Below are 24,854 nucleotides of genomic sequence, written 5' to 3'. Positions count from 1 at the left end.
TTGCAGAGACCTTTGCTGTACAGAAAGTTCCTATATATTGCTGTGCTGCTGATGCCTGCTGCTTTATGGGTATAAATAGTAGAGTGATGTAACTGCAGTCTTTGCATAGCATGTTTGCAAATGTTCTTGAACTTACACCAAAATGAAATGTGCAAGTGAAATATGTTGTACATCAATGCCGTAATGTCACTAAGATGTAAATAAGTCCAATTTTCGTAAGGACTAAGCAGCAACTAAACGGAAATGACCGTGGCAATGCTGGGGAAACAGCAGCTTTTTCAACCAAATGAAGACTCTGTAGAGCAGTTGGCATCAACGCTGGGCTTGTGTTCCGATTAAGAGCATTCTTCAGATTTAGAAATCGTTGCATCATATCTTCATTAAACTAACTTAGTTTAATTAAGATATACATTTGGGGATTCATTCGATATATTTAATTTATGAGGAGACCCAATTGAATAATGTACAAGTTATGCAGTTGCAATTGCATTGACATTTGATCTGTTCGTTCAGTGGGCCCACAATCCATTCTCTGTATTCTATGGGCATGTGCGAGTTCTTGAAGTGATGTCGACGTTGAAATATAAAAGGGCTTCCCTGTGGAGTGTTTTGAATCATGACTCATACAGATAGTAAAAGCTTTTACAGATATATAAAACGGAAGAGAGTGACTAAAGTAAATGTTGGTCCTTTAGAAGATGAGAAGGGGGATTTAGTAATGGGAAATGTGGAAATGGCTGAGACCTTAAACAATTATTTTGCTTCGGTCTTCACAGTGGAAGACACAAAAACCATACCAAAAATTGCTGGTCACAGGAATGTGGGAAGGGAGGACCTTGAGATAATCACTATCACTAGGGGGGTAGTGCTGGACAGGCTAACGGGACTCAAGGTAGACAAGTCCCCTGGTCCTGATGAAATGCATCCCAGGGTATTAAAAGAGATGGCAGAAGTTATAGCAGATGCATTGGTTATAATCTACCAAAATTATCTGGACTCTGGGGAGGTACCAGCGGATTGGAAAGCAGCTAATGTAACGCCTCTGTTTAAAAAAGGGGGCAGACAAAAGGCAGGTAACTATAGGCCGGTTAGTTTAACATCTGTAGTGGGGAAAATGCTTGAAGCTATCATTAAGGAAGAAATAGCGGGACATCTAGATAGGAATAGTGCAATCAAGCAGACGCAACATGGATTCATGAAGGGGAAATCATGTTTAATTAATTTACTGGAATTTTTTGAGGATATAACGAGCATGGTGGATAGAGGTGTACCGATGGATGTGGTGTATTTAGATTTCCAAAAGGCATTCGATAAGGTGCCACACAAAAGGTTACTGCAGAAGATAAAGGTACGCGGAGTCAGAGGAAATGTATTAGCATGGATCGAGAATTGGCTGGCTAACAGAAAGCAGAGAGTCGGGATAAATGGGTCCTTTTCAGGTTGGAAATCGGTGGTTAGTGGTGTGCCACAGGGATCGGTGCTGGGACCACAACTGTTTACAATATACATAGATGACCTGGAAGAGGGGACAGAGTGTAGTGTAACAAAATTTGCAGATGACACAAAGATTAATGGGAAAGCAGGTTGTGTAGAGGACACAGAGAGGCTGCAAAGAGATTTAGATAGGTTAAGCGAATGGGCTAAGGTTTGGCAGATGGAATACAATGTCGAAAAATGTGAGGTCATCCACCTTGGGGGGAAAAAAAACAGTAAAAGGGAATATTATTTGAATGGGGAGAAATTACAACATGCTGCGGTGCAGAGGGACCTGGGGGTCCTTGTGCATCAATCCCAAAAAGTTAGTTTGCAGGTGCAGCAGGTAATCAGGAAGGCGAATGGAATGTTGGCCTTCATTGCGAGAGGGATGGAGTACAAAAGCAGGGAGGTCCTGCTGCAACTGTACAGGGTATTGGTGAGGCCGCACCTGGAGTACTGCGTGCAATTTTGGTCACCTTACTGAAGGAAGGATATACTAGCTTTGGAGGGGGTACAGAGACGATTCACGAGGCTGATTCCGGAGATGAGGGGGTTACCTTATGATGATAGATTGAGTAGACTGGGTCTTTACTCGTTGGAGTTCAGACGGATGAGGGGTGATCTTATAGAAACATTTAAAATAATGAAAGGGATAGACAAGATAGAGGTAGAGAGGTTGTTTCCACTGGTAGGGGAGGCTAGAACTAGGGGGCACAGCCTCAAAATACGGGGGAGCCAATTTAAAACCAAGTTGAGAAGGAATTTCTTCTCCCAGAGGGTTGTGAATCTGTGGAATTCTCTGCCCAGGGAAGCAGTTGAGGCTAGCTCATTGAATGTATTCAAATCACAGATAGATAGATTTTTAACCAATAAGGGAATTGAGGGTTACGGGGAGAGGGCGGGTAAGTGGAGCTGAGTCCACGGCCAGATCAGCCATGATCTTGTTGAATGGCGGAGCAGGCTCGAGGGGCTAGATGGCCTACTCCTGTTCCTAATTCTTATGTTCTTATGACTAGATTGGGGTCGATCTTGACTTTGTGCAATAGTGTAGAATGAGCGATAGTGTGTCGCCTTTTTTGCATGAGGTGTAAAATGGACTGCCAACTCGCTATCACCGTTTTACTCTCTCGCACAAAATCAAGATCGATCCCATTGGCTGAAATTGGCCTCTTCGCAAAGCCCAGCGACTTCCAATTCCATAGCATCACCTACCTCGGCCCATTTGTCATTGAAACCCTTATTGATGCCTCTGTCGCCAAAGACTTGACTATTCCAGTGCACTCCGAACCAGACTCCTATCCTCTGACAGCTTCAGGCTTGTCTGCATTCCCACACCAGGTTCTTGCTGACTTAGTCACTCACGCCTCCAATTTAAAATTCTCAATCCTTGTGTTTAGAATTCGGTCGTGGCTTTCAAGGGGGGAATGGAATGGATAGTTGAAAAGGAGGTGTTTGCAGGGCTGTGGGGAAAGTGCGGGGGGAGGGAGAGTGGGGCTGATTGGATTGCTCTTTCGGGGAGCTGGTGCAGGTACGAGGGGCCGAATGGACACCTCCTGTTCAGTGTGATTCCCCACACACACACACACACGCACACAATGCCAAGCGAGGTTTGAACACTACACCCCGCCTCCTGTGACACTGCTAGCACGTTGCAGGGCACAGTAATAACGTTAATCCTTTGCTGACAGTTCATTATTGTTGCTGAGAGAAACCAGACACCCTTGCGCTGATTGAGCAGCTGAAGTGGTCCCATCAGGCAGAGCAGAATTTCTTTCAATTTACAGACACCAGTGATGTCAAAAGGATGCGAGCTAGTTGCAGTGCAGCTAACCACCCTCCCCTCGAGGAATTTCCCTCCAAGGCAGCCCATTCGGCCCAGCCAGTCTATGCCAGCATTTATGCTCCATACAAACCTCCTCCCACCCCTACATCATCTCGCCCGAGTTTCAGAATCAGTTTTCCAAGTAGCTTTTGACTGTGATGTTAATTGAAATAAACTTCTCTCCGACCTCTGACTGAACTAGTCAGATTTCCATTCGTAAAAGTCAGTGCAATCAGGCCTGGCTCAATGGGTGGCACTCGCCTCTGAGTCAGACGGTTATGGGTTCAAGTCCCGCTTCAGAGACTTGAGCACAAAAATTTAGACTGACACTCCAGTGCGGTGCTGAGGGAGGATTGCACTATCAGAGGTGCCGTCTTTCGGATGAGATGTTAAATCAAGACCCCATCTGCTCTCTCAGGTGAATGTAAAAGATCCCATGGGGCTATTTCGAAGAAGAGGATGTGGTATTATCCCTGGTGTCCTGCAGCCAATGTTTATCCCTCAATCAACATAATTAAAAAAAACAGATGATCTGGTCATTATCACATTGCTGTTTGTGGGAGCTTGCAATGTGCAAATTGGCTGCTGCGTTTCCCACATTACAACAGTGACTCTACACCAAAAAGTGCTTCATTGGCTGTAAAGCACTTTGGGACATCCGGTGGTTGTATAAAGGCGCCATATAAATGCAAGCCGTTTCACAATGCAAAATCAAAGTACTGCAGATGCTGGAAATCTGCATTTGAAATGGGTTGCTGGGGATGCTCGGCGGGTCGGGCGGCGTCTGTGGAGAGTGAAGCAGAGCTGACGTTTCATTCAGTTCTGATGAAAGGTCATCGACGTGAAGCGTTGGCTCTGTTTCCATAGCTGCTGCCTGGCCTGCCGAGCATTTTCTATTTTTATTTCAACTTTTCACACTGTGGTTCTGCGAGTAATCAGAACTCGTTCTATACACATTCTGACTCAATTATGCAGTGGTTTTAGACAACGCTATTGCAAAATACTTGTTTCATAGTGAAGGCTGCTAACCCTTGCCACCTTTAGCTGATGGTTAATGGAGCCTTGCTTTGCTCTTCAAATGTTGCTGCCCAGGGCAGTGTTTTAGTTAAGTGTCAGCTCTACCGCATGGAGAGGCTCCTCTTACGCTCTTGTGTTCGAATGGGGAGCTTTTCCAAACCTACTTCACCGTCCAAACTCAAGGGAGCAGACTAAGGTACGTGGGAATCGCAAGACCCAACTAGACAGAGGTCCATCTCGTTCACTTTCTACCATCCGGTCATCACATGTTCTAATGATGGAATTATTGACTCATCATAGCAATCAATCTATCGATTCGTAACACAGAATGTACAGCACAGAAACAGGCCATTTGGCCCAACTGCTCCATGGCGGTGCTTATGTTCCACACGAGCCTCATCCCATCCCCCTCCATCTCACCCTATCACCATATCCTTGCAATCCTTGCTCCCTCATGTTTATCCAGCTTTCCCTTCAATGCATCTCTGCTTTTCGCCTCCACCATTTCCTGTAGTAGAGAGTTCCACTTGCTGGGTAAAGAAGTTCCTCCTAAATTCTTAATTGGATTTATTGGTGACTATCATATATTGAAGGACCCCTTTGTTCTGGACCACCACCACCACCAGAGGAAATAGTTCCTCGCTATCTACCTCAATCAACATAACACAAAAAAAAATTACATGGTCATTATCACATTGCTGTTTGTGGGAGTTTGCTGTGCGCATTTCTCACAATACAACAATGACCACACTCCAAAAGTACTTCATTGACTAAAGTGCTTTGACACGTCCAGTGGTCGTGAAAGGCGCTATATAAATGCAAGTCTTTCTTTAAATCCTTTCTTGGCTTTGCCCTCACTATCTCTAATTTCCTCAAGCCCTACAATGCCACAGCTCCCCGTACTCTGTTCCTCTAATTCTGACCTTTTTTTGCAATGCCCCCTACCCCCCATCCTCCCCATGCCCATCAATAGCAGCCCCCCGCTCTGGAATTCCTTCCTTATACCTGTGTGCCCTGCACCCCCCTCATCCTTTAGGGCCCTCCTTAAAACCCATTTCTTTGACCAAGGTTTTGGTCACCTCTCCTAATATCTCCTATTTTGGCTCGGCATCCATTTTTCTCCGATTATGCATCTATGAAGCACTTTTGGACTCTTTGACATTAAAAGCACGATATAAAATATATATTTTTTAAATCCGTGATGAGATTGCTCTAGTACATAGATTCTCAAAATGAGGTTTGAGATCTTTAGATTTTTACCTCATTTAGAGTTCTGTGTGGTTCTGTGTTAACTTAATGACGCATTCTATCTGTGTCTCTATACTAATAAACATGTTCTATATAATTTGCATATGACACTGGCTTTTGGAGATCAGAAGAGTTTCTTGGTGTGTCTCTATTTGCAGGGAGCCCAAACAAATTGATGCGGAGTCTCCCACAAAGAACATTTTGAAAAGCACTGATGTTTTAGTATTCAGTTTGAGGTATCCATTTTGATAAATACTTTGTATTAAGAATTTCCTTGTAATTTTATATTTCAATGAAGTTGGGCAATATTTTTTCCACCTGTATCTAATGAAGGGATAGTGCAGCGAATTGTATAAACCCAGTTATCAACTTTGCATTTTGGAGTCACTATTTTGTATCCAGGATGAGAAAAGGCTATTACATTCTCATTCTCATTTGTTACCCATGTACCAACCACTCCTTTATCCTATGTCCTAATTTAGATACACGAGTAGAAATAGATTTTGAATCCTAAGGAGGATAAATGCAAGGTGTTCTACCCTCGGTGATCTTCATACCATTAAGTTAATACATAATATGTGACATGTTTTTGACTGCACATATAATGAGTTACCTTGTGGTGCTGTGGTCAGGTAAGTTGTGTGATTTTACACTTTCAGCATGGGAGTTCTCAGTATGGGGGTTTAAAATTTTTTTAAAAATCCTTTAATAGATTATCCAATCTGAATGATTTTAAATATGGAGAGTAACATTTTGATATACAGAGTTACATGCATTACTGAGATACAACAGGGCAATCTGAAATACTTGTTAAAAACTTAGTAATCAGCAATTAGGCTCTTGAGGCAACTGGCTTTCTGTAATAAACCAAGGGGTGCTCAGAGACATCTGGAATCCAGTCGCACACAGCTACTGTCAGAAGGTTCCAAACCAACACGAAGAACTAGAGGGCAAGGTATAGAGCACCTGTTTTGTGTGTCTGTGTATAAAAGGCGTAGTGTTTGAGTAATGTCTTGGGTGGAGGGGAGTGCAGGAGAAATCCAACAAAGTGATGGCAAACGTGTTCGTTTAACACTGCTGAGACACCATTTGGGTCCATCATCTGAACGAAATTAGGGTGATGATCACATTTAAGCTTTGACTTAAGAGAATGCAATCTTTTGACAGATTTCATTTAACATTGTAGTGTTAAACGATATATTTTGCTTATAATGACTGTCCTGATAAATGGTGGACCTAAAGTAATAACAATAAACGTTACAGGACTAGATGCAGTGCCATTATGTGGCAGCAAATATTAAGGAGTTTTGCTATGAATATCTTGTGCGGGTAGGTAAATCATGCTTTCTTCCTGCTCTGCCAAAGCTTGTCTCAATTACTGCAGCGGAGGTGGTGGAGTAGTTTTAATACGCTGTCATTATAACTTGGAGGGCTCGGAGCAGAAGATCCCAGAATATTGCCAATTACGGGGGCAGCATTTGCTATTTTGTTGTAGTGTGAGCTGGAAATTTATGACACCACTGCTTGTATTGGCCTTGTTTTAGTTCATATTTCATAACACACGGCATTCATGGTCTACTGTTGATGAGCTGGTTCCTTGCTAAATCCAGCTCCCTTGTCCTGGTGGCAGACTCGAAGACGTCAGTCTTTCCCTGCAGCAAAACTGAGCTGAGAAACTGCATACTGGGTATCATGAGTATGAATGTTTGTCCCCGCCATTCTGCAATTCTGTCTTTGTAATGTACAGCAATAGCTGAAATACTTTACTTCACTTGCTTCTTTTTATAGTATTTAAACACTTGTATCTGTTAAAGCGAAACCTGTCACTGACCTATTTCCAGCATTTTCCCTTTAGTGAGAAACAGTTGGGTGAGTATTGCACTAAATTTGCACATCAGATTGAGGATTTAAAACTTGAATCCAGGTTTAAGCTCAAATGTCGGCAGTCAGATTTCAAACATGCCTCTACAAGGTGGGAACTTTTCTGTGTATCCAGTGAACTGATTCCAACATGTCAATGTTGCAATTCTTCTCCAATAAATGCTGATGTGACTCAACTTGGCATATCCACAACTTCCTTTTCCCTGTAAAGTGGAAAAAAATTCAGTCATTGCATGCGCAATATTGTCCCATCACCTGTAGTAAAAAGGAGCAAAATAAATCTAATCTAAACCACTGTTTGGCAGTCAGTTTTTAACAACACTGATGCATTGATTCTTGAGGGTGTTTAAATCCTACTAGACAACAACTTGTATTTATATAGCGCCTTTAACATAGTACAATGTCCCAAGACACTTCACAGGACTGTTATAAAACAAAAATTTGACACCGTGCCACATGAGGAGAAATTAGGGCAGGTAACCAAAAGAGGTAGGTTTTAAGGAGCGTCATAAAGAAGGAAAGGGAGACAGAGGCTTAGGGAAGGAATTCCAGAGCTTAGAACCTAGGCAGCTGACAGCACAGCCACTGATATTTGACCAATTACAATCAGGGATGCTCAAGATTGCAGAATTTGAGGAGGGCAGATAACTTGATGGGTGGGTGGGAGGAGGAGATTCGAGATAGGGAGGGGAGAGGCCATGGAGGGATTTGAGAACCAGGATGAGAATTTTAACATCAAAGCATTGCTTAACCGGGAACCAATGCAGGTCAAAGAGCTGCACTGCAGTCTGCTGCTCTTGAGTTGGTGCATCTTTTAACCTTCTGCTGTGGAGCACACTTTGTCGGTTTAAACTTCTGTATGCAGGAAAATGAGGAAAATCTATTCCAGGTTAGGGGAGCCCTGTCCACACAACGCAAATGCTCCCCTGACGATTGTTTACTTCTCTCCTCTTGGAGGTATCTGCTGATTAAATAACTAAATGGCAGGACCTTCCTAAATTGAAGAAATGCCTGTGTATGTACAATATATGGTGTGTTGTGAGAGGAGGTATTAAATTGCTAATGCATCATCACAAAATAAACTTCTCGCTCATTTCTCCACCCCCCCCCCAAAGTAATGGCTTTATCTAAATTGCTGGATGAATTAATCTAATTAATTTTTGCAGTGTGCTGTTTCAACTTAAATGACTTGCCTAATAGAAGGCTAAATCTTGAAGAAAAAATGTTCAAAACATCAATGAGCAATGATAGCCGTTGCTTCGAGTGAATCATTGTGAACTTTGAATGGAACCACCCGTTAATTTTAACGCGGGGGCTTATCAAATTAAATGCAGTTTGTTCATAACACGTCAAAGAAAAAGTAATCAAACGGTTGCTTTTGGTTTGCAATGATGCAGAAAATTGCAGGTTCTGATTACAAAAAAAAAATCTGAGCAGGCAGCTAACATAGTCGACCTGTCGATGTGGCTGCAGTTGTGTACTCTGGTGTACTGTAAGTGCAGGTTTCGATGATTTGCTTTTTTTTCTCCCTAGAATACCCTCACAAGTATGGGCCAGAAGGAGGCTGTGCTGACCATTCAGTATTTGAAAGAATGAAGAAGTACCAGATGTTTGCTGTAGAAGAGCCTGTGTCACAGGTGAGCTGGCTGCAACATTGCAATCTGGATCTCTATAAAATGTGAATTTGCAATTGTAATGTACCATTTATTTCATCTGTACTAGACTGGATAAAATTAATAAATCACACTTCAAACCAGAGATTTCTAAACTTTTCCACGCCACATAATCGCTTGAAACATAGAAACATAGAAAATAGGTGCAGGAGTAGGCCATTCGGCCCTTCTAGCCTGCACCGCCATTCAATGAGTTCATGGCTGAACGTGCAACTTCAGTACCCCATTCCTGCTTTCTCACCATACCCCTTGATTCCCCTAGTAGTAAGGACTTCATCTAACTCCTTTTTGAATATATTTAGTGAATTGGCCTCAACAACTTTCTGTGGTAGAGAATTCCACAGGTTCACCACTCTCTGGGTGAAGAAATTCCTCCTCATCTCGGTCCTAAATGGCTTCCCCCTTATCCTTACTGAGGGAGTGCTGCATGAGATGTTAACCTAAGGCCTGCCTTCTCAATTGGATATAAAAGATCCTATGACTCTATTCAAAGAAGAGCAGGGAAGATCTGGTGTCCCATCCAACATTTCTGCCTCAGACAACATTACTAAAACAAATTATCTGGTCAGTTAACTCATTGCTGCTTGTGGGACCTTGCGGTATTCAAATTGGCTGCTGTGTTTCACTACATAACAACCATGAGGGCATTTCAAACATATTTCATTGGCTGTGAAGAACTTGGGTATGCCTGAGGATGTGAAAGCTGCTATATAAATGCAAGTCTTCTGTGTGAGGGACTTCCTGTATATATTGACATACTGTCACCGATTCCTAAACATAACTTCTGGCAGTATCTGTTGCCCAAAAGAAAGTGGGACATTATTGCAGAAAATAAGGTTTTATTAGTATAAAAAATAAAAATAAATGATGTGCTAATAAATCCACAAATGCAGAAATCTGAAGACTTTGTGTATCCCTCAAGAATCAGGCAGCCCAGTTTGAAAATCTACAGCTTAACAGGATGTTTTTGCTGGGTTGCACTGACACCTTGTATAAAAAAAAATGCTTCCATTGTTCGAAGCCAGACTAGTCCATTGTTCGAAGCCAGATTATCTGGTCTGTCTTTTTAATCATCTGTTTTTCATTGAGAAATCGAGGTCAAGTGCCAAGGGCCATAATGCAAGACATCACCAAAAACTAATTACATTGAAAAGATTGGATGATGCTAGGCTTGAGGTACAAGATGTAGAAGGTATGGGAAACTGAAAAGTAAGGAATTATGCCATTTTGAGATTGTGGGACTGTGCAAGAGTGGGAGATGGCTCAAAAGAGTCTGTATTTTTACACAGTGGGACTACAGGAGGGATGAAAGGTGTGCAATTGGAGCTTTGGAGGAACAGTGAACATGATGCAACAGTAATGGCAAAGCAGTGCACAAAACAGGCCAGCTAAGGTTTCTAAAATGTAATATTGGGAGGAGGAGTGGAAGAACCTGGCTGAATTATAGAAACATAGAAAATAGGTGCAGGAGTAGGCCATTCGGCCCTTCAAGCCTGCACCGCCATTCAATATGATCATGGCTGATCATTCAACCTCAGTACTCCACCCCAGCCTTCTCTCCATACCCCTGATCCCTATAGCAGTAAGGGTCACATCTAACTCGCTTTTGAATATGTCCAATGAACTGGACTCAACAACTTTCTGTGGCAGAGAATTCCACAGGTTCATAACTCTCTGGGTGAAAAACTTTCTCCTCATCGCGGTCCTTTCTGGCTTACCCCTTATCCTTAGACTGTGTCCCCTAGTTCTGGACTTTCCCAACATCGGGAACATTCTTCCTGCATCTAACCTGTCCAGTCCTGTCAGAATTTTATAAGTTTCTGTGAGATCGCCTCTCATTCTTCTAAATTCCAGTGAGTCTAAGCCTCGTCGATTCAGTCTTTCCTCATGTCAGTCCTACCATCCTGGGAATTAGTCTGGTGAACCTTCGCTGCACTCCCTCAATAGCAAGCACGTCCTTCCTCAGATTAGGAGACCAAAACTGCACACAATACTCCAGGTGTGGTCTCACCAAGGCCCTGTACAACTGCAGCAAGACCTCCCTGCTCTTATACTCAAATTCCCTCGCTATGAAGGCCAGCATGCCATTTGCTTTCTTTACTGCCTGCTGTACCTGCATGCCTACCTTCAATGACTGATATACCATGACACCCAGGTCTCGTTGCACCTCCCCTTTTTCTAATCTGTCACCATTCAGATAATCTGCCTTCCTGTTTTTGCCACCAAAGTAGATAACCTCACATTTATCCACATTATACTGCATCTGCCAAGCATTTGCCCATTTGCCCATTCACCTAACCTGTCCAAGTCCCCCTGCAGCCTCTTAGCATTCTCCTCGCAGCTCGCACAGCCACCCAGCTTAGTGTCATCTGCAAACTTGGAGATATTACATTCAATTCCTTCGTCTAAATCATTAATGTATATTGTAAATAGCTGGGGTCCCAGCACTGAACCCTGCGGCACCCCACTAGTCACTGCCTGCCATTCTGAAAAGGACCCGTTTATTCCCACTCATTGCTTCCTGTCTGCCAACCATTTCTCTATCCACGTCAGTACATTACCCCCAATACCATATGCTTTAATTTTGCATACTAATCTCTTGTGTGGGACCTTGTCAAAAGCCTTTTGAAAGTCCAAATACACCACATCTACTGGTTCTCCCTTATCCACTCAACTAGTTACATCCTCAAAAAATTCTAGAAGATTTGTCAAGCATGATTTCCCTTTCATAAATTCATGCTGATTTGGACCGATCCTGTCACTGCTTTCCACATGTGCTGTTATTACATCTTTAGTAATTGATTCCAGCATTTTCCCCACCACTGATGTCAGGCTAACCGGTCTATAATTCCCTGTTTTCTCTCTCCCTCCATTTTTAAAAAGTGGGGTTACATTAGCTACCCTCCAATCCATAGGAACTGATCCAGAGTCCATGGAAAATCAATGCATCGACTATTTCTAGGGCCACTTCTTTAAGTACTCTGGGATGCAGACTATCAGGCCCTGGGGATTTATCGGCCTTCAGTCCCTTCAATTTCCGAACACCATTTCCTGACTAATAAGGATTTCCCTCCCTTCCCCCTTCTCACGAGAGCCTCGGTCCCCTAGTATTTTCGGGAGGTCATTCATGTCTTCCTTAGTGAAGACAGAACCCAAGTATGATTCATGCACATCACTAACAGTTCAGGATCATTTTTCCAAATGATGTTCTAAGCGTGAAGGTCATCAGATCTTTGAGAGTTTGAAGACAGATTTCACACGGAAGCCATATGAAACGCTCTGCCACTCTGAAACATGTCCAGCTATATTATTGAAATATAGGACTCTCCAAACTTTGAGTTCATTCCTGAGTGAGGTATATTTAAGTTGTTTTTTTTCTGTTTGTGCGCTTACACGTAAAGTTGGAGATGTTAGCAATGAATTAAAAAAAAAAAAATTTTTATCGTAGAATTTTTAGATACAGCTCTTTACAACGAACAAAGGAAAAACTACTCTCACTGACTGACTGCCAGTAAGCAAAATGATAAAATGGTTGGCATATTTCCCAGTGTATTACAGGAATGCACTTTAAATGATGGCACTCATGAATGAATGTATTCTGTGTGAGTTTATGACTGTTAGTGGTTTGCGATTTAAACTAAAAATAAAAACGGCGTTACTTGTGCAAGTGAAATTGCTGATGGTAGTTCTGTTTAATGGTTCAAGTAAAATGTATCCTTTCGATTCCCTTTCACCTCTGAACATTATAACCCACGCATTCAGGCGGATTACCAGTTCCTAGTACATCTTCAGATGTATTTAAATAGTGTTCCCTGTATCCTGTGAGAAATACGTGGCCTTGGCTGTTCCTTTGAGGCAGATGCCAACCAGAAATTGCAGTCACAACATGGACCATGGCCTGGTTATCCCCTGGCATAGTACTTTGGAATACTGTTGCATAACTTCTATTGAAAGAAGGATATTGTCATCAACTCTCTGTTCTGTTGTACTGTTGCCTCTAGGTGCAGACACCTGTGGATTTTGAACACGAACATGATCATGAACCAGTTATTTTGAGAAAACGTCGTGCAGCTCCAGAGGAGAAAAACACATGTCAGCTCTTTATTCAAACAGATCATCTATTCTATAATTACTATGGTTCAAGAGAAGCAGTTATAGCCCAGGTGTGAAATCGAAAGTCGAATTCTTATTCTAATTAAAAACGTGTGTGTTTGTTTTTGTGTGCCTGTGTCTATGTAATCAAATCAAAGTCTTCACTATATGTGGCTTGCTGCATTAGATGCATTGATATTTGATGCTAGGTTTGCAAACCATATATAAAAGATTGAGACAAGTTACCAAATATGAAGGGTAGATTAGTTACAACCTTTATATAAAAAAAAACTGGGATCACTAATCCATCTGTTGCAATATTGTTTTGCCATTAGACATTTGCTGGTTTGAATCCTAACCACTACCAGTTTTGTTTGTTGTTGGTAGGGCAGCTGGTTGCATTGTTCTGAGAGAATGAATGCTTGAAATGGGAAATGGCACACCCCTACCTTAAAGGAGCAATATTCCTTAATTGGCATTGACCAGAGAATTACTGCTCATGTGATCTGTTGGACTGAATTTTTCTAAATGTTTAAGGATAAATTATGAAATCGGTTGCGGTTTATCACCGTCAAAAAAAACTTGACATTTTCCTCCAATGTTTGGGTTGAAATAATTGGCTTTTGAGAACATTTCTGGAAGTGATTGAAAATTGGCTATGAATTGCCAAGCTCGACTTATAATTTAGTTCAATTAAACACATTAAAACTGCGATGCACCTTCCTCAATTCCTTCTGCCCAAATAATGGTTTCTAACCATTGAAAGCTCCTTCTGCTGAAAATAAATAAAAATGTTGCTTAATTACTAGTCATTCTGAAGCACCTATAATGAAGTTTGGAACTTAATATTCATTAATTTTTTAAGTGAACTCATCCCCACTTGGCATACACAAAATGTCATACACAATTTTGGGACTAATTTTCTGACACAAACCCAAATGATATTATGGCTAAATGTTATTTTTTTATTAATAATAAATGTTATTATTATAGGAAGTAATGTCAGAATATCATTGCATCTCTGTATGCAGAGTAACTTATAGTAAGACCTTCATGATTTTATTTCATGTAGTTGCAAATATATCTGTTGCCATAGTAAGTTGCGTTGCTGCTTATGAAAGAACGCTCATTTTGAAAGAACATATTTTGCAAATCATGCAAGTTAAATGTAATTAATGGTTATCTGATTGGCGGGTTAAACAGATCTCAGTTTGGATAAAGTTTGTAATTTCCTGGTCGGGGCATTGCCTCTCAATTTTCAAAAAAAAAACTGGCTAAAGAAGTGTTGGAATTAACCATTCTATACTCTATGTATGTCCTTTGACTAATTAATTATGCTTTGACAGCTGTAGCAGAATCTTAGATTGTCTGGTCTCCTGCTGCAAATGAAAGAAGAGGGCCAAATTTCATGAAATATTGCACATTCTAAATACAGTTAACACTTGGGAAATATTGAGCATTTGACTTTTTCGGGTTTGCAAAAAATATCTGGCTATTTTGATTTGCTGCTCAAGTGCTGGAGCAAAGTTCCATTTTAGCAGCTATTGGAAATAAAATAATTTCTTGCATGTTTCATCTGCAGATTTCCAGTCACGTCAAAGCAATTGATACAATTTACCAGACAACGGATTTTCAAGGAATCCGAAATATCAGTTTTATGGTGAAAAGAGTGCGAGTAAGTACTCATTCAAAGTTTCCATCATGTCTGTCTGTAGGATACAAACTATGCTGCTGAACAAGTTTTTCTCTTTTTTAAAAAAAAAAGTAGTTAATCAGTATTGATGCGTACACACAGCCGACTTAACTAACACTGGAATTGCAATTACTTCCTGAAAATTATTTTTCAGAGTCCATTCAGTCACCTTATTGGTTCCCTGCCCATCGTACAATGCGTATGTTCTTCAAAATTAAAATTAACTAAACATCAAAAGATTATTTCTGGGGGGAAAAAATTGCAAAACTTGCTGATCCCATCTTCCAAACCCTTCAACTTTCTCCTGTATGGATTTCCTATCTCTAGGGCCTCTGACTTGCCTTCTGCTCGCTTCCTAGAGTTTAAATCCTTGGGTCCAGATATATTTTTCCAGCCTTTCTGCTTGAGTACCTCAGAGTCCAAGGGGTTTGCAGCTGTGATCATTGGGAAGCTGCCATTTTAAACCTGGCAAAGGACTCCAGCATCTGACGTGAGCATGCTCCATTTCTTTAGTGCTCCTTTGTGGCACCTATATATAACATAAGTTTGTGTCTGTATGCTGGCATCTAGCTTCAGCTCGTGGACAAGCCTGAGCCCTGGCCTGCCCCTTCCTACTGCTTGTGGCTGCGGCACACCGCTCCTGACTGCTTGCTAAATTATTCAGAATCGCTGAGCTTAAGCAGCAACTGCCTGACGCCAGAATTTAAAAAAAAGTATTGTGGGTATAAAAAAAAACAGTGACTGAATGATAACTTACATTTTCTTACTTGACTTCTTAACTTAAATTTTCCCTGGTGTGCTCCCAACTCCAGCTCCCTCCCCCATCTTCTCATCCCTGCTTTTCCACCGTTTCAAAAGGAAAAGGAGACACTTATGGGCAGTGTGAGAGAAAGACTTGATGAAACAGATACACAATCAAATGAGGGAAGTGCTTGAGGTCCTTGTAGCGAGAGATGAGTAGCAATATGGATAGACACACACACATCCACGTGCATAAAGGATTGGGCTTGGCAGGCAAGCAGAGAAATAGTTCCAGAAAAATGCAGGTTATTTTGTGGTCAGTGAGCAATGCCATGGGAGAACAACACATGGTTTAATATATTAATTTACCCATTATATTTATGTAGAGTATATTCCTTAAAACAATTTATCCTTTCTCCTCCAATGTGTTATCTAACAGGATAAATAACACTGCCTTTCAGATCAACACCACAAATGACGAAAAAGATAAAAGCAACCCATTTAGGTTTGCAAACATTGGTGTGGAGAAGTTCCTCGAACTCAATTCAGAACAGAATCATGACGATTATTGCTTAGCCTATGTGTTCACAGATCGTGATTTTGATGATGGTGTCCTGGGACTGGCTTGGGTTGGTGCACCAGCAGGTAAATGTCTGCCAACTTTGCTGTTTCCAACAACTTGGGTTCCGTGAATTAAATGGGGCAAAATCAGTAGTGACTTCTGTCAAGCTCCTGCTTTGACCATTGAAATGCTCGAAGTATACAGCTTGATAATTGATGCTTTTAGAATGATGTGATAAACTGGTGGTTTTTGTTAAAAAGGAAAATATAATTTCTATTGCTATTTTAATTTTTCATAATTTAAATACGGTTGTTTTAATAATACTGGGCTCTCATTGTAGTTTACTCAAATTCTATTTCCATGTTCATTTAAATCAAACTAGGAACTTTGGAAGCAGTTCCACCATTCCACAGACCAATTGACCTAAAATTGTAACCTAGGTGAGGAAAATAATAAATAGAACTTAACTAAAATTTGAAGGGGATAGCTGCGCTCTCAGGTATTTGTAACGATTTAATGATGTATGGGACTTGTGCCTCTAACATCATCACTCATTCTGAAAACTGTGAGCAGGAAGAGTTCCTTAATGTGCCACGTGTAATGAAATTGTAAAGGAAATCATCTGCCGCATGAGAATGAATGGAGGTTAATGCATATTTGGGATTGAATTGAGAAGCTGCAATCAGACATCCTAAACATAAAGCAGTAAACCTGGAGTCAAGTTTTTTTTTTAACTCTGGTTAAAATGTGGAACTGTGTTGTAACCTCTAAGTTAATGCTATTTGTTTCAATTTCTGTGTGCTTTATTCATCTTGAACTGTTTCCATGTTCTTGATGTTTGAACAGGTTTAATTTGTAAACTGAGTTATGGCATTCCATTCTCTCTTTTCACACCTTTTTTGCAATCAGGCAGCAAACATGTGTATGGTTCCTTACATCTTCTACATCTTTCCCTAACGGGGTAGGGAAGATGCTCCTGAATTGGTCTACGATGCACTTTCGTTGCCCACTGTAGTGGTGTAAAATTAACCCAGGCTATGCTCTCCCTCCTTTCCCTTGACAGCATTGGTCATGTGGGGAATCATGAATCCTGCATCATACTGCTCGATAATAAGTATAATAATTCTCACACCCTCAATTGTTTGGATGAATAAAAATTCAAATGACAGTCTGTAGCAGACGGCTGCCATTTTTGCACTGCTGTCTCTGAATATGCTGAACTACTGCAATACTCCAGAGCCCACATGCATCCAGAAAAAATATGTGGCAAAATAGTCAAATATTTAGGTTCACGAAGTCAAAGGACAGTGGACATGCAGGAACGTACAGTAGGCCTGAAAGATGGAGAATGTAGCTGAATTGAGGCCTGCCTTCAAGTTTAAACCTACTGTACACGCCACACTGCAGCGGTTGAAGAAGGCGGCTCACTACCACCTTCTCAAGGTCAATTAGGGATGGGCAATAAATGCTGGCCTTGCCAGCGACGCGCACATCCCAGGCACGAATTTAAAAAAAAAAGTTGTTGTTTCTTTTAATATTGAGTAACTTCAAAAGCCGACTTTTTAAAAAAAAACTTGGCCGTGTGTTCCTCTCACTCCGTGGAACGATTCAATTTGTTCCGTAGTACAAGTGCTGCTAAATCCTGCCAGAAAACAGTAGGTGCTGCAGTGGCTCGAATCCCTTGACATAGCAAACAGGCACTAGCAGCTTTAGACTTTTAATTGACGTGCCAAAAATAAATAGTCTAGACAGCACCATTAGCGCACATTAGTAAAGAATTGAAAGTTTGGTCTTTAATGGAATGAATAACAATGACACACACAACCACCGAGCAAGTGAAATACTGTCCTGGAAAAAGTAGCTGAAAAAATCAAAGCCACTGAGACATCATCGAAGAGATTTAGAGGCACTTTGCAACAAAAAAAACCTGAAGGGAAAGCCATTTACACCACCAGTCTAGAAAGTAGAAAATCTTGTACTGAGATTTTATAAAAATTGCTGTAGTGAAGTGAGATTTTCTTTTAAAAGGAAACTGGATATTAATAAGCCCATTAAAAATTGGCCCATGTACTTGTACATTCAGGAAAATGTATGCAGCAAAATATACATCAGCTTGTTGAAATATGAGCCCATAGTACAATATATCCTTCCTGAGCTTTGGTACCTCTGTTACACATTTATTATTTAATAAAGCTAGTAACTATGTGGTACCATTTGTATTCCAGAAGAAACTGGTTTCAGGGTGAGGGGGCACTCTGGCTGTTTATTTTAAAAGAATAACATGTATCCTTTTGATATCACTAGTTATTGAAAGAGCTTATTAAGAATTTGTTAGCATTGCTGCACTAACAAGAAATGTAACCAGATTCCTTGCCACTTTACAGGCAGTTTTTGTAATGGGATGCATTCCCTAAAATTGTTCAGAAATGTTCTCGTACCGTGTATCTGCCCTTGCCTCTTGCAATACATTGACTGGATCACAATCCAACAGCAATCTGAAAGTAGATGGCTTTCTATAGATTCAAGAAAATTGCACATTAAGAAATGTTATGTACCTTGAGGACTGATTCATTTATATTCTGCTTCCCAAACATAGGAAGCTCTGGGGGAATATGCGAGAAAAGCAAGCTTTATTCTGATGGCAAGAAAAAGTCGCTCAACACTGGAATTATCACTGTTCAGAACTATGGATCTCATGTCCCTCCCAAAGTCTCTCACATCACATTTGCTCATGAAGTAGGCCACAACTTTGGTTCTCCTGTAAGTATTAAACCTATATAGTCTACCATAACTAAATTTTGGTAACTAAATCATTTTCCTTGAAATATAGGCGAGTCAGTAATTAAATTAGAAGATCTCCCAAGGTATTTCTGACGCTATTTTAAAATGATAGAACATAGTTTGTGTTAAATTGTATAACACTATCATTAGTAAGGGAGTGTTTCTAGTTTGATGAGCCTTTATTATTGAAGAGGGTTGTATGCTAGTAAAGTGCAGCTGTTTTAATCTGGGCTGTTGCTTTGCGAGCATAAAGTCTTAACGGGACCAAACGAGAAATCTAATCTAAAAACAGAAAATGTTGGAAACACTCAGCAGGTCAGGCAGCATCTGTGGAGAGAGGAAGGTAGGCTTAACCGCTGGACGCTGACTTTTTGTCCGAACCCCAACCCAGCATCAGCAGTATTTTGCATTTTGTAGAAATCTGATCCACCTGCCCAACTGCACCTTGTGGGGAAAGTGCTGTGGACTAGCACATCCTGTGGTCAGTTGTACAGATCACAATTAGAGGTGAATTGTTGCTCCAGAAGTTTATTTAAAACAAAATGCTTTTAAGATGCTACTTGTTCAGCTGTAACTTGTTTTCTGCACATGCAATCAGGTGCGTATGCAACCTACACTTTGCATATGTGACACTTTGAAGTGAATTGAAATGCTAGGTGCAGGATTTATAATGCAATGTTTGATGGGATTGTGTAGAGGGAGCTTTACTCTATACCTAGCCTGTGCTGTACCTGCCCTGGGGGTCGGGGCCGCCACACTGCTCCAGGGGCCACTCGCCTTTTATGGCCCCAACCTGCCGCTGGTGTTTCCTCGCAGGTCGGGGCTACTATGCTGTCCGGGGGCCATAAGGGGCGAGCGACGACTTCATGGAGCAGCGCGAGCTGGTGCAGGAGGGCGACGGCAGTGAAAAGGATGACTGGTTTGGACGTCACCATGACCCAGGTCGGTGATTGGAGCGTGGGAAGGTGCAGCAGGAGCGGCAAGATAGTGCAGCGCGATGTGTTTGGGGCCCAGAAGAGACAAGGGGCAGCACGGGCCAGCGCACACTGCGATATGTGTGCACACTAGGTCCACGCAGCAGAGGTGGTCTCCAGTCGTCTTGATTAATCCTTGCTACTGGGCCAAGACCTAGCTCTGTCAAGCCCGTGTGGTGGCTGGTGTGCAACGGCCACCACACGTTTTTTTTTGTTGAAAATCCACGCACCGGCATCTTCCACCCTTCAATATGCAGTTTGGGACCTGGAATGCTAGGTCCTTCATTGAAACACCTGAGAACTCATTGAACACATCCTTTTTTGGTGTTGGAAGCAAGCCATCCTCGGTTCGAGGGATGGCCTAAGAAGAAGAAAAACGGTATGCAATTGAATAGCAGTTTAGGTTTTCTTTTGCTTAAATTGGTCTAAAATATCTAGCATTGCATCTATTGAGCTGTCAAAAAATCCTGACTGTATAGTGAAACACTCCAAAGATAAAAGTATGAATTGCAGTTTGTGTCTTCAGGTAGAAAACAGTAATTAGCTGAATAGGGAGACAATATGACTATTGATACTGCTGCCAAAGAAAAGGGAGCCTGAAAGGGTGCTTGGCTGGAGTCATGGAGGTCTCGTGCCACAGAGTAAGGAGAGGCATGAAAGCTGAAGAAATGAGACTTTGAAAAGAAAAGTGCTTCAAAGTATTGGAAACGTCCATGAGAGTTGCAAAGGAGTGGCAGTTCAGTTACCAAGTAGTATCTTGGATGATGAATAGCATGGATGTCCCTAAGAAATGTAATGTAGGAAGGTGAACAAAAGGCTTGAGATGAAATCAGGAGGACCGGTTTATTGGGCAGATGGGAGAAAATGAAGCAAGGGGTTCGTGGTTTTCGTTCAACAGATTTTCCCTTTACAAATGTTAAGCGCAGATTATGGAGGTGGGGGCGGCACCAGAATTATTGGTGTAGTGTGTGTGTGATCCAAATCATTATAGAAAATCCTGGTAACAGTTTTAGCACAGCCAAAGGATGAGAAGGTGGTGGAGAGAAAGATGCTTGCTTATCAGAGGTTCTGTTGGGTTTGGTAGAAGAACATGTATTTATACAGCACCTTCCAAGTCCTCAGAACGTCCAAAGTGCAGTCACGGTTATTTTGTAGGCAAATGTGGCAGCCAGTTTGCCCGTAGCAAGGTCCCACAAACAACAATTAGTTCATTGACCAGTCAGTCTGATTTGATGGTGCAGTTGAGGGATGAATGTCAGCCAGGACACAGAACTTCCCCTCTCCAAAGAAATGCTGCAGTTTATTTTATATCCACCTAAAAGACAGCGCTCCCTGGGTATCATACTGGAGTGTCAGCCAGGATTGTGCTCAAGTCCTGAGGTTCAGCTTGAATCTACAACCATTTTGACAGGACAACACTATTCTCTATCTGAATTATTGAATGAAACAGGTGAGTTTTACAGACGTTCAAATTGCCAAAAGAAAGATTCTATGGTTGAGATGCAGCTGGCTTGGGGGGAAAAGCTTGCGAGGAGATTGTGGAGGACTTTGAAAGTTTGAATGGACAAACCATATGCAAGTTTTTTTTATTGTATAGCATATTATTGATGGCCAGTTACCTGAAGAGAATTGATATAATGGTGGAGGGCTGATGTTGAAGGTCTGATACAATGGGAGCAGACCGTTTCTACAATGTGGGACTGCTCATAGAATCATAGAATGGTTACAGCATGAAAGAAGGCCATTCTGCCTGTTCAGCCCATGCTGGATCTCTCAGAGCACTTCAGCTAGTCCCCTTTCCCCATAGTCCTGCAAATTTTTTTTCTTTCAGGTATTTAGCAATTTCTTTTTGAAAGCCACAATTGAGTCTGCCTCCACCACCTTTTAGACAGTGCATTCCAGATCCTAACTACTCAACAGGGGACTCGACAAGGTGGATGCAGAGAGGATATTGCCACTCATAGGGGAAACTAAAATTAGGGGGCATGGTCTCAGAATAAGGGGCTGCCCATTTAAAATTGAGATGAGGAGGAATTTCTTCTGAGTTGTAAATCTGAGTAAATTCTCTGCCCCAGAGGCTGGGTCATTGAATATATTTAAGGCGGAGATACAGATTTTTGAGTGATAAGGGAATAAAGGGTTATAGGGAGTGGACAGGGAAGTGGAACAGAGTCCATGATCAGATCAGCCATGATCTTATTAAATGGCGGAGCAGGCTCGAGGGGCCAAATGGCCTCCTCCTTCTCCTATTCCTTATGTTCACTGTGTAAAAAGGTTTTTTACTTGTGTCGCCTTTGGTTCTTTTGCCAGTCACCTTAAATCTGTGTCCTCTGGTTTCCGACCCTTCTGCCAATGGGAACAGTTTCTCTCTATCTGCTCTGTGCAGACCCCTCATAATTTTGAACACCTCTATCCAGTTTCCTCTCAATCTTCTCTGCTATAAGGAGAACAACCCCAGCTTCTCCAGTCTATCCACGTAACTGAAGTCCCCCATCCCTGGAATCATTCTTTTAAATCTTTTCTGCACCCTCTCCAAGACCTTCACATCTTTCCTAAAGTGCAGTGCCCAAAATTGGATACGATACTCCAGTTGAGGCCGAACCAGTGTTTTATACAGGTTCACCGTAATTTCCATGCTATTGTACTCTATACCTCTATTCATGAAGCCTAGGATCCCGTAAGCTTTTTTAACCGATTTCTCAACTTGCCCTGTCACCTTCAACGATTTGTGCACATATACCCCCAGGTGTCTCTGTTCATACACCGTCATTAGGATTGTACCCTTCACACTTTTATGAGTTAATTTCATCTGCCCTGTGTCCGCCTATTCCACCAGCCTGTCTATGTCCTCTTGAAGTCTATCATTATCCTCCTCACTGTTCACTATACTTCCAAGTTTTGAGTCATTGGCAAATTTTGAATTTGTGCGCTGTATACCCACATCCAAGTAATTAGTATATATCAAGAAAAGCAGTGGTCTGAGTACCGACCCCTGTGGAACGCCACTGTATACCTTCCTCCAGTCCATAAAACAAAAATTCACTACCACTCTCTTGTTTCCTGTCACTGAGCCAATTTCGTATCCATGCTGCCACTGTCCCTTTTATTCTATGGGCTTCAATTTTTCTGGCAAGCCTATTATGTGGCACTTTGACGAATGCCTTTTGGACGTCCATGTCAACCGCATTGCCCTCATCAACCCTCTCTGTTACCTCATCAAAAAACTCGATCAAGTTAGTTAAACACGATTTGCCTTAACAGATTCGTGCTGGCTTTCCTTAATTAATCCACACTTGTCCAAGTGACAATTTTGTTCCTGATTATTGTTTCTTAAAGCTTCCCCACTACTGAGGTTAAACTGACCGACCTATAGTTGCTGGGTTTATCTTTACACCCTTTTTTGAAGGGCGTAACATTTGCAATTCTCCATTCCTCTGGCACCACTCCTGTTTCTAAGGAGAATTGGAAGATTATGGCCAGTACCTCCCGTGATTTCTTCCTTTACTTCTGTGTCCTAGGATGAATCCCATCCGGCCCTGGTGACTTATCTACTTTAAGTACAGACAGCCTTTCTAATACCTCGTCTTTATCAATTCTTATCCCATCCAGTATCTTCTACCTCCTTTACTATGTCTATGGCAGCATCATCTTCCTTGGTAAAAACAGATGCAAAGTACTCATTTTAGTACCTCAGCCATACCCTCTGCCTCCATGCGCAGGTCTCCTTTTTGGTCCCAAATCGGCCCTATCCCACTTACTACCCATTTACTATTTATATGCCTATAGAAGACATTTGGATTACCTTTTGTTAGTTGCCATTCTATTCTCTTACTCTCCCTTTGCCCTTCTTATTTTCTTTTTCACTTCTCTGAACTTTCTATATTAAGCCTGATTCTCAGATATTTTCGCGGCCTAACATCTGTCATGCGCACACTTTTTCTGCTTCATCACTCTCTATCTCTCTGACTATAGTTGCCCTACCTTTCCTCCTAGTGGGAATGTACCTCAACTGTGCCCAAACTATTTCCTCTTTAAAGGCAGTTCATTATTCCACTACAGTTTTTTGCCTGCCTTTTTTGAGAAAGTTTAGGAAAAAAGGGCTCAAAATTGGCCAGGAGTTGCTCCGTTTTTTTTTGAGCAACTTGATTTTTCTGGACTATCTTAAAAATCCCCATTTTGCACATTCAATTTGTGCCAGTGTAAGTGAGTTAGTTAGGATTTTTTTTAGTTTAGTTTATTTTTTTTCAAAAGGGGGCGTTACCAACCTATGCCCGTTTTGGCCATTTAATCCACTTTGGACAGCTAATAGTTACTCCAAACTAACTTAGGCCAGCGTATGTGGCCACTTGTGGCAGCACAGAAAACCCTTGCGGAGAGTTAAGAAATCAGCGCAGATAGGTACATCGGAGGCCAGCAGAACTTAATGACTTGACTAAAGAATGTGAATAGGATCAAACAGCCATACAGGACATCATATGACAAATTTCGCAAAGTTAATTTTACTGTACAACAGAAGCATTCATGGAAGCTTAAAACTACAAAAATAAAAGTAGTAAAGAAACAAAACATATTTACATAATTTTTTCAAAAATATCCAAATAAAAAATAGAAGTACCTCCTGCTTGTAATTATTATGTTCCCCCAGCAGCCTAAGCTCACCCACCATCAGCCCGTCCCTTACAAACAACCCTACCTCCCGGGGTCGGGGATCAGACCCTCCATGATCAGAACAGCACCTGGGGTCAGAGATCGGCCACGTCTGGGGATCAGATCTTCCCTCAAGGTCGGGGATCGGACCGCCTACGGGATTGGAACCCCCTACCCCCATGGGGTCTCTCTCCCCTGGGATCAAACCCTTCCCCCCCCCCCCCCCCCATCCCCGCCGCCCAAGTTT

General features: G+C 41.7%; 1 protein-coding gene across 1 annotated transcript in view; it reads left to right on the top strand.

The window, feature by feature from the left end:
• Positions 1-24,854, top strand: part of adam10a (ADAM metallopeptidase domain 10a) — an 83,082-nt gene that overhangs the window by 41,205 nt on the left and 17,023 nt on the right. The window contains exons 3-7 of the mRNA XM_070858361.1: positions 8,978-9,081; positions 13,119-13,280; positions 14,792-14,884; positions 16,105-16,288; positions 18,802-18,965. Of these exons, the coding sequence (XP_070714462.1) occupies positions 8,978-9,081; positions 13,119-13,280; positions 14,792-14,884; positions 16,105-16,288; positions 18,802-18,965 (707 nt within the window). The remainder of the gene's footprint in view (positions 1-8,977; positions 9,082-13,118; positions 13,281-14,791; positions 14,885-16,104; positions 16,289-18,801; positions 18,966-24,854) is intronic.

Source organism: Pristiophorus japonicus, chromosome 17 (genome assembly GCF_044704955.1).
Source record: "Pristiophorus japonicus isolate sPriJap1 chromosome 17, sPriJap1.hap1, whole genome shotgun sequence".
Taxonomy (NCBI): domain Eukaryota; kingdom Metazoa; phylum Chordata; class Chondrichthyes; family Pristiophoridae; genus Pristiophorus; species Pristiophorus japonicus.
The sequence above is the reverse complement of the archived record's forward strand: the minus strand, read 5'-3'. Positions and strand labels throughout refer to the sequence as shown.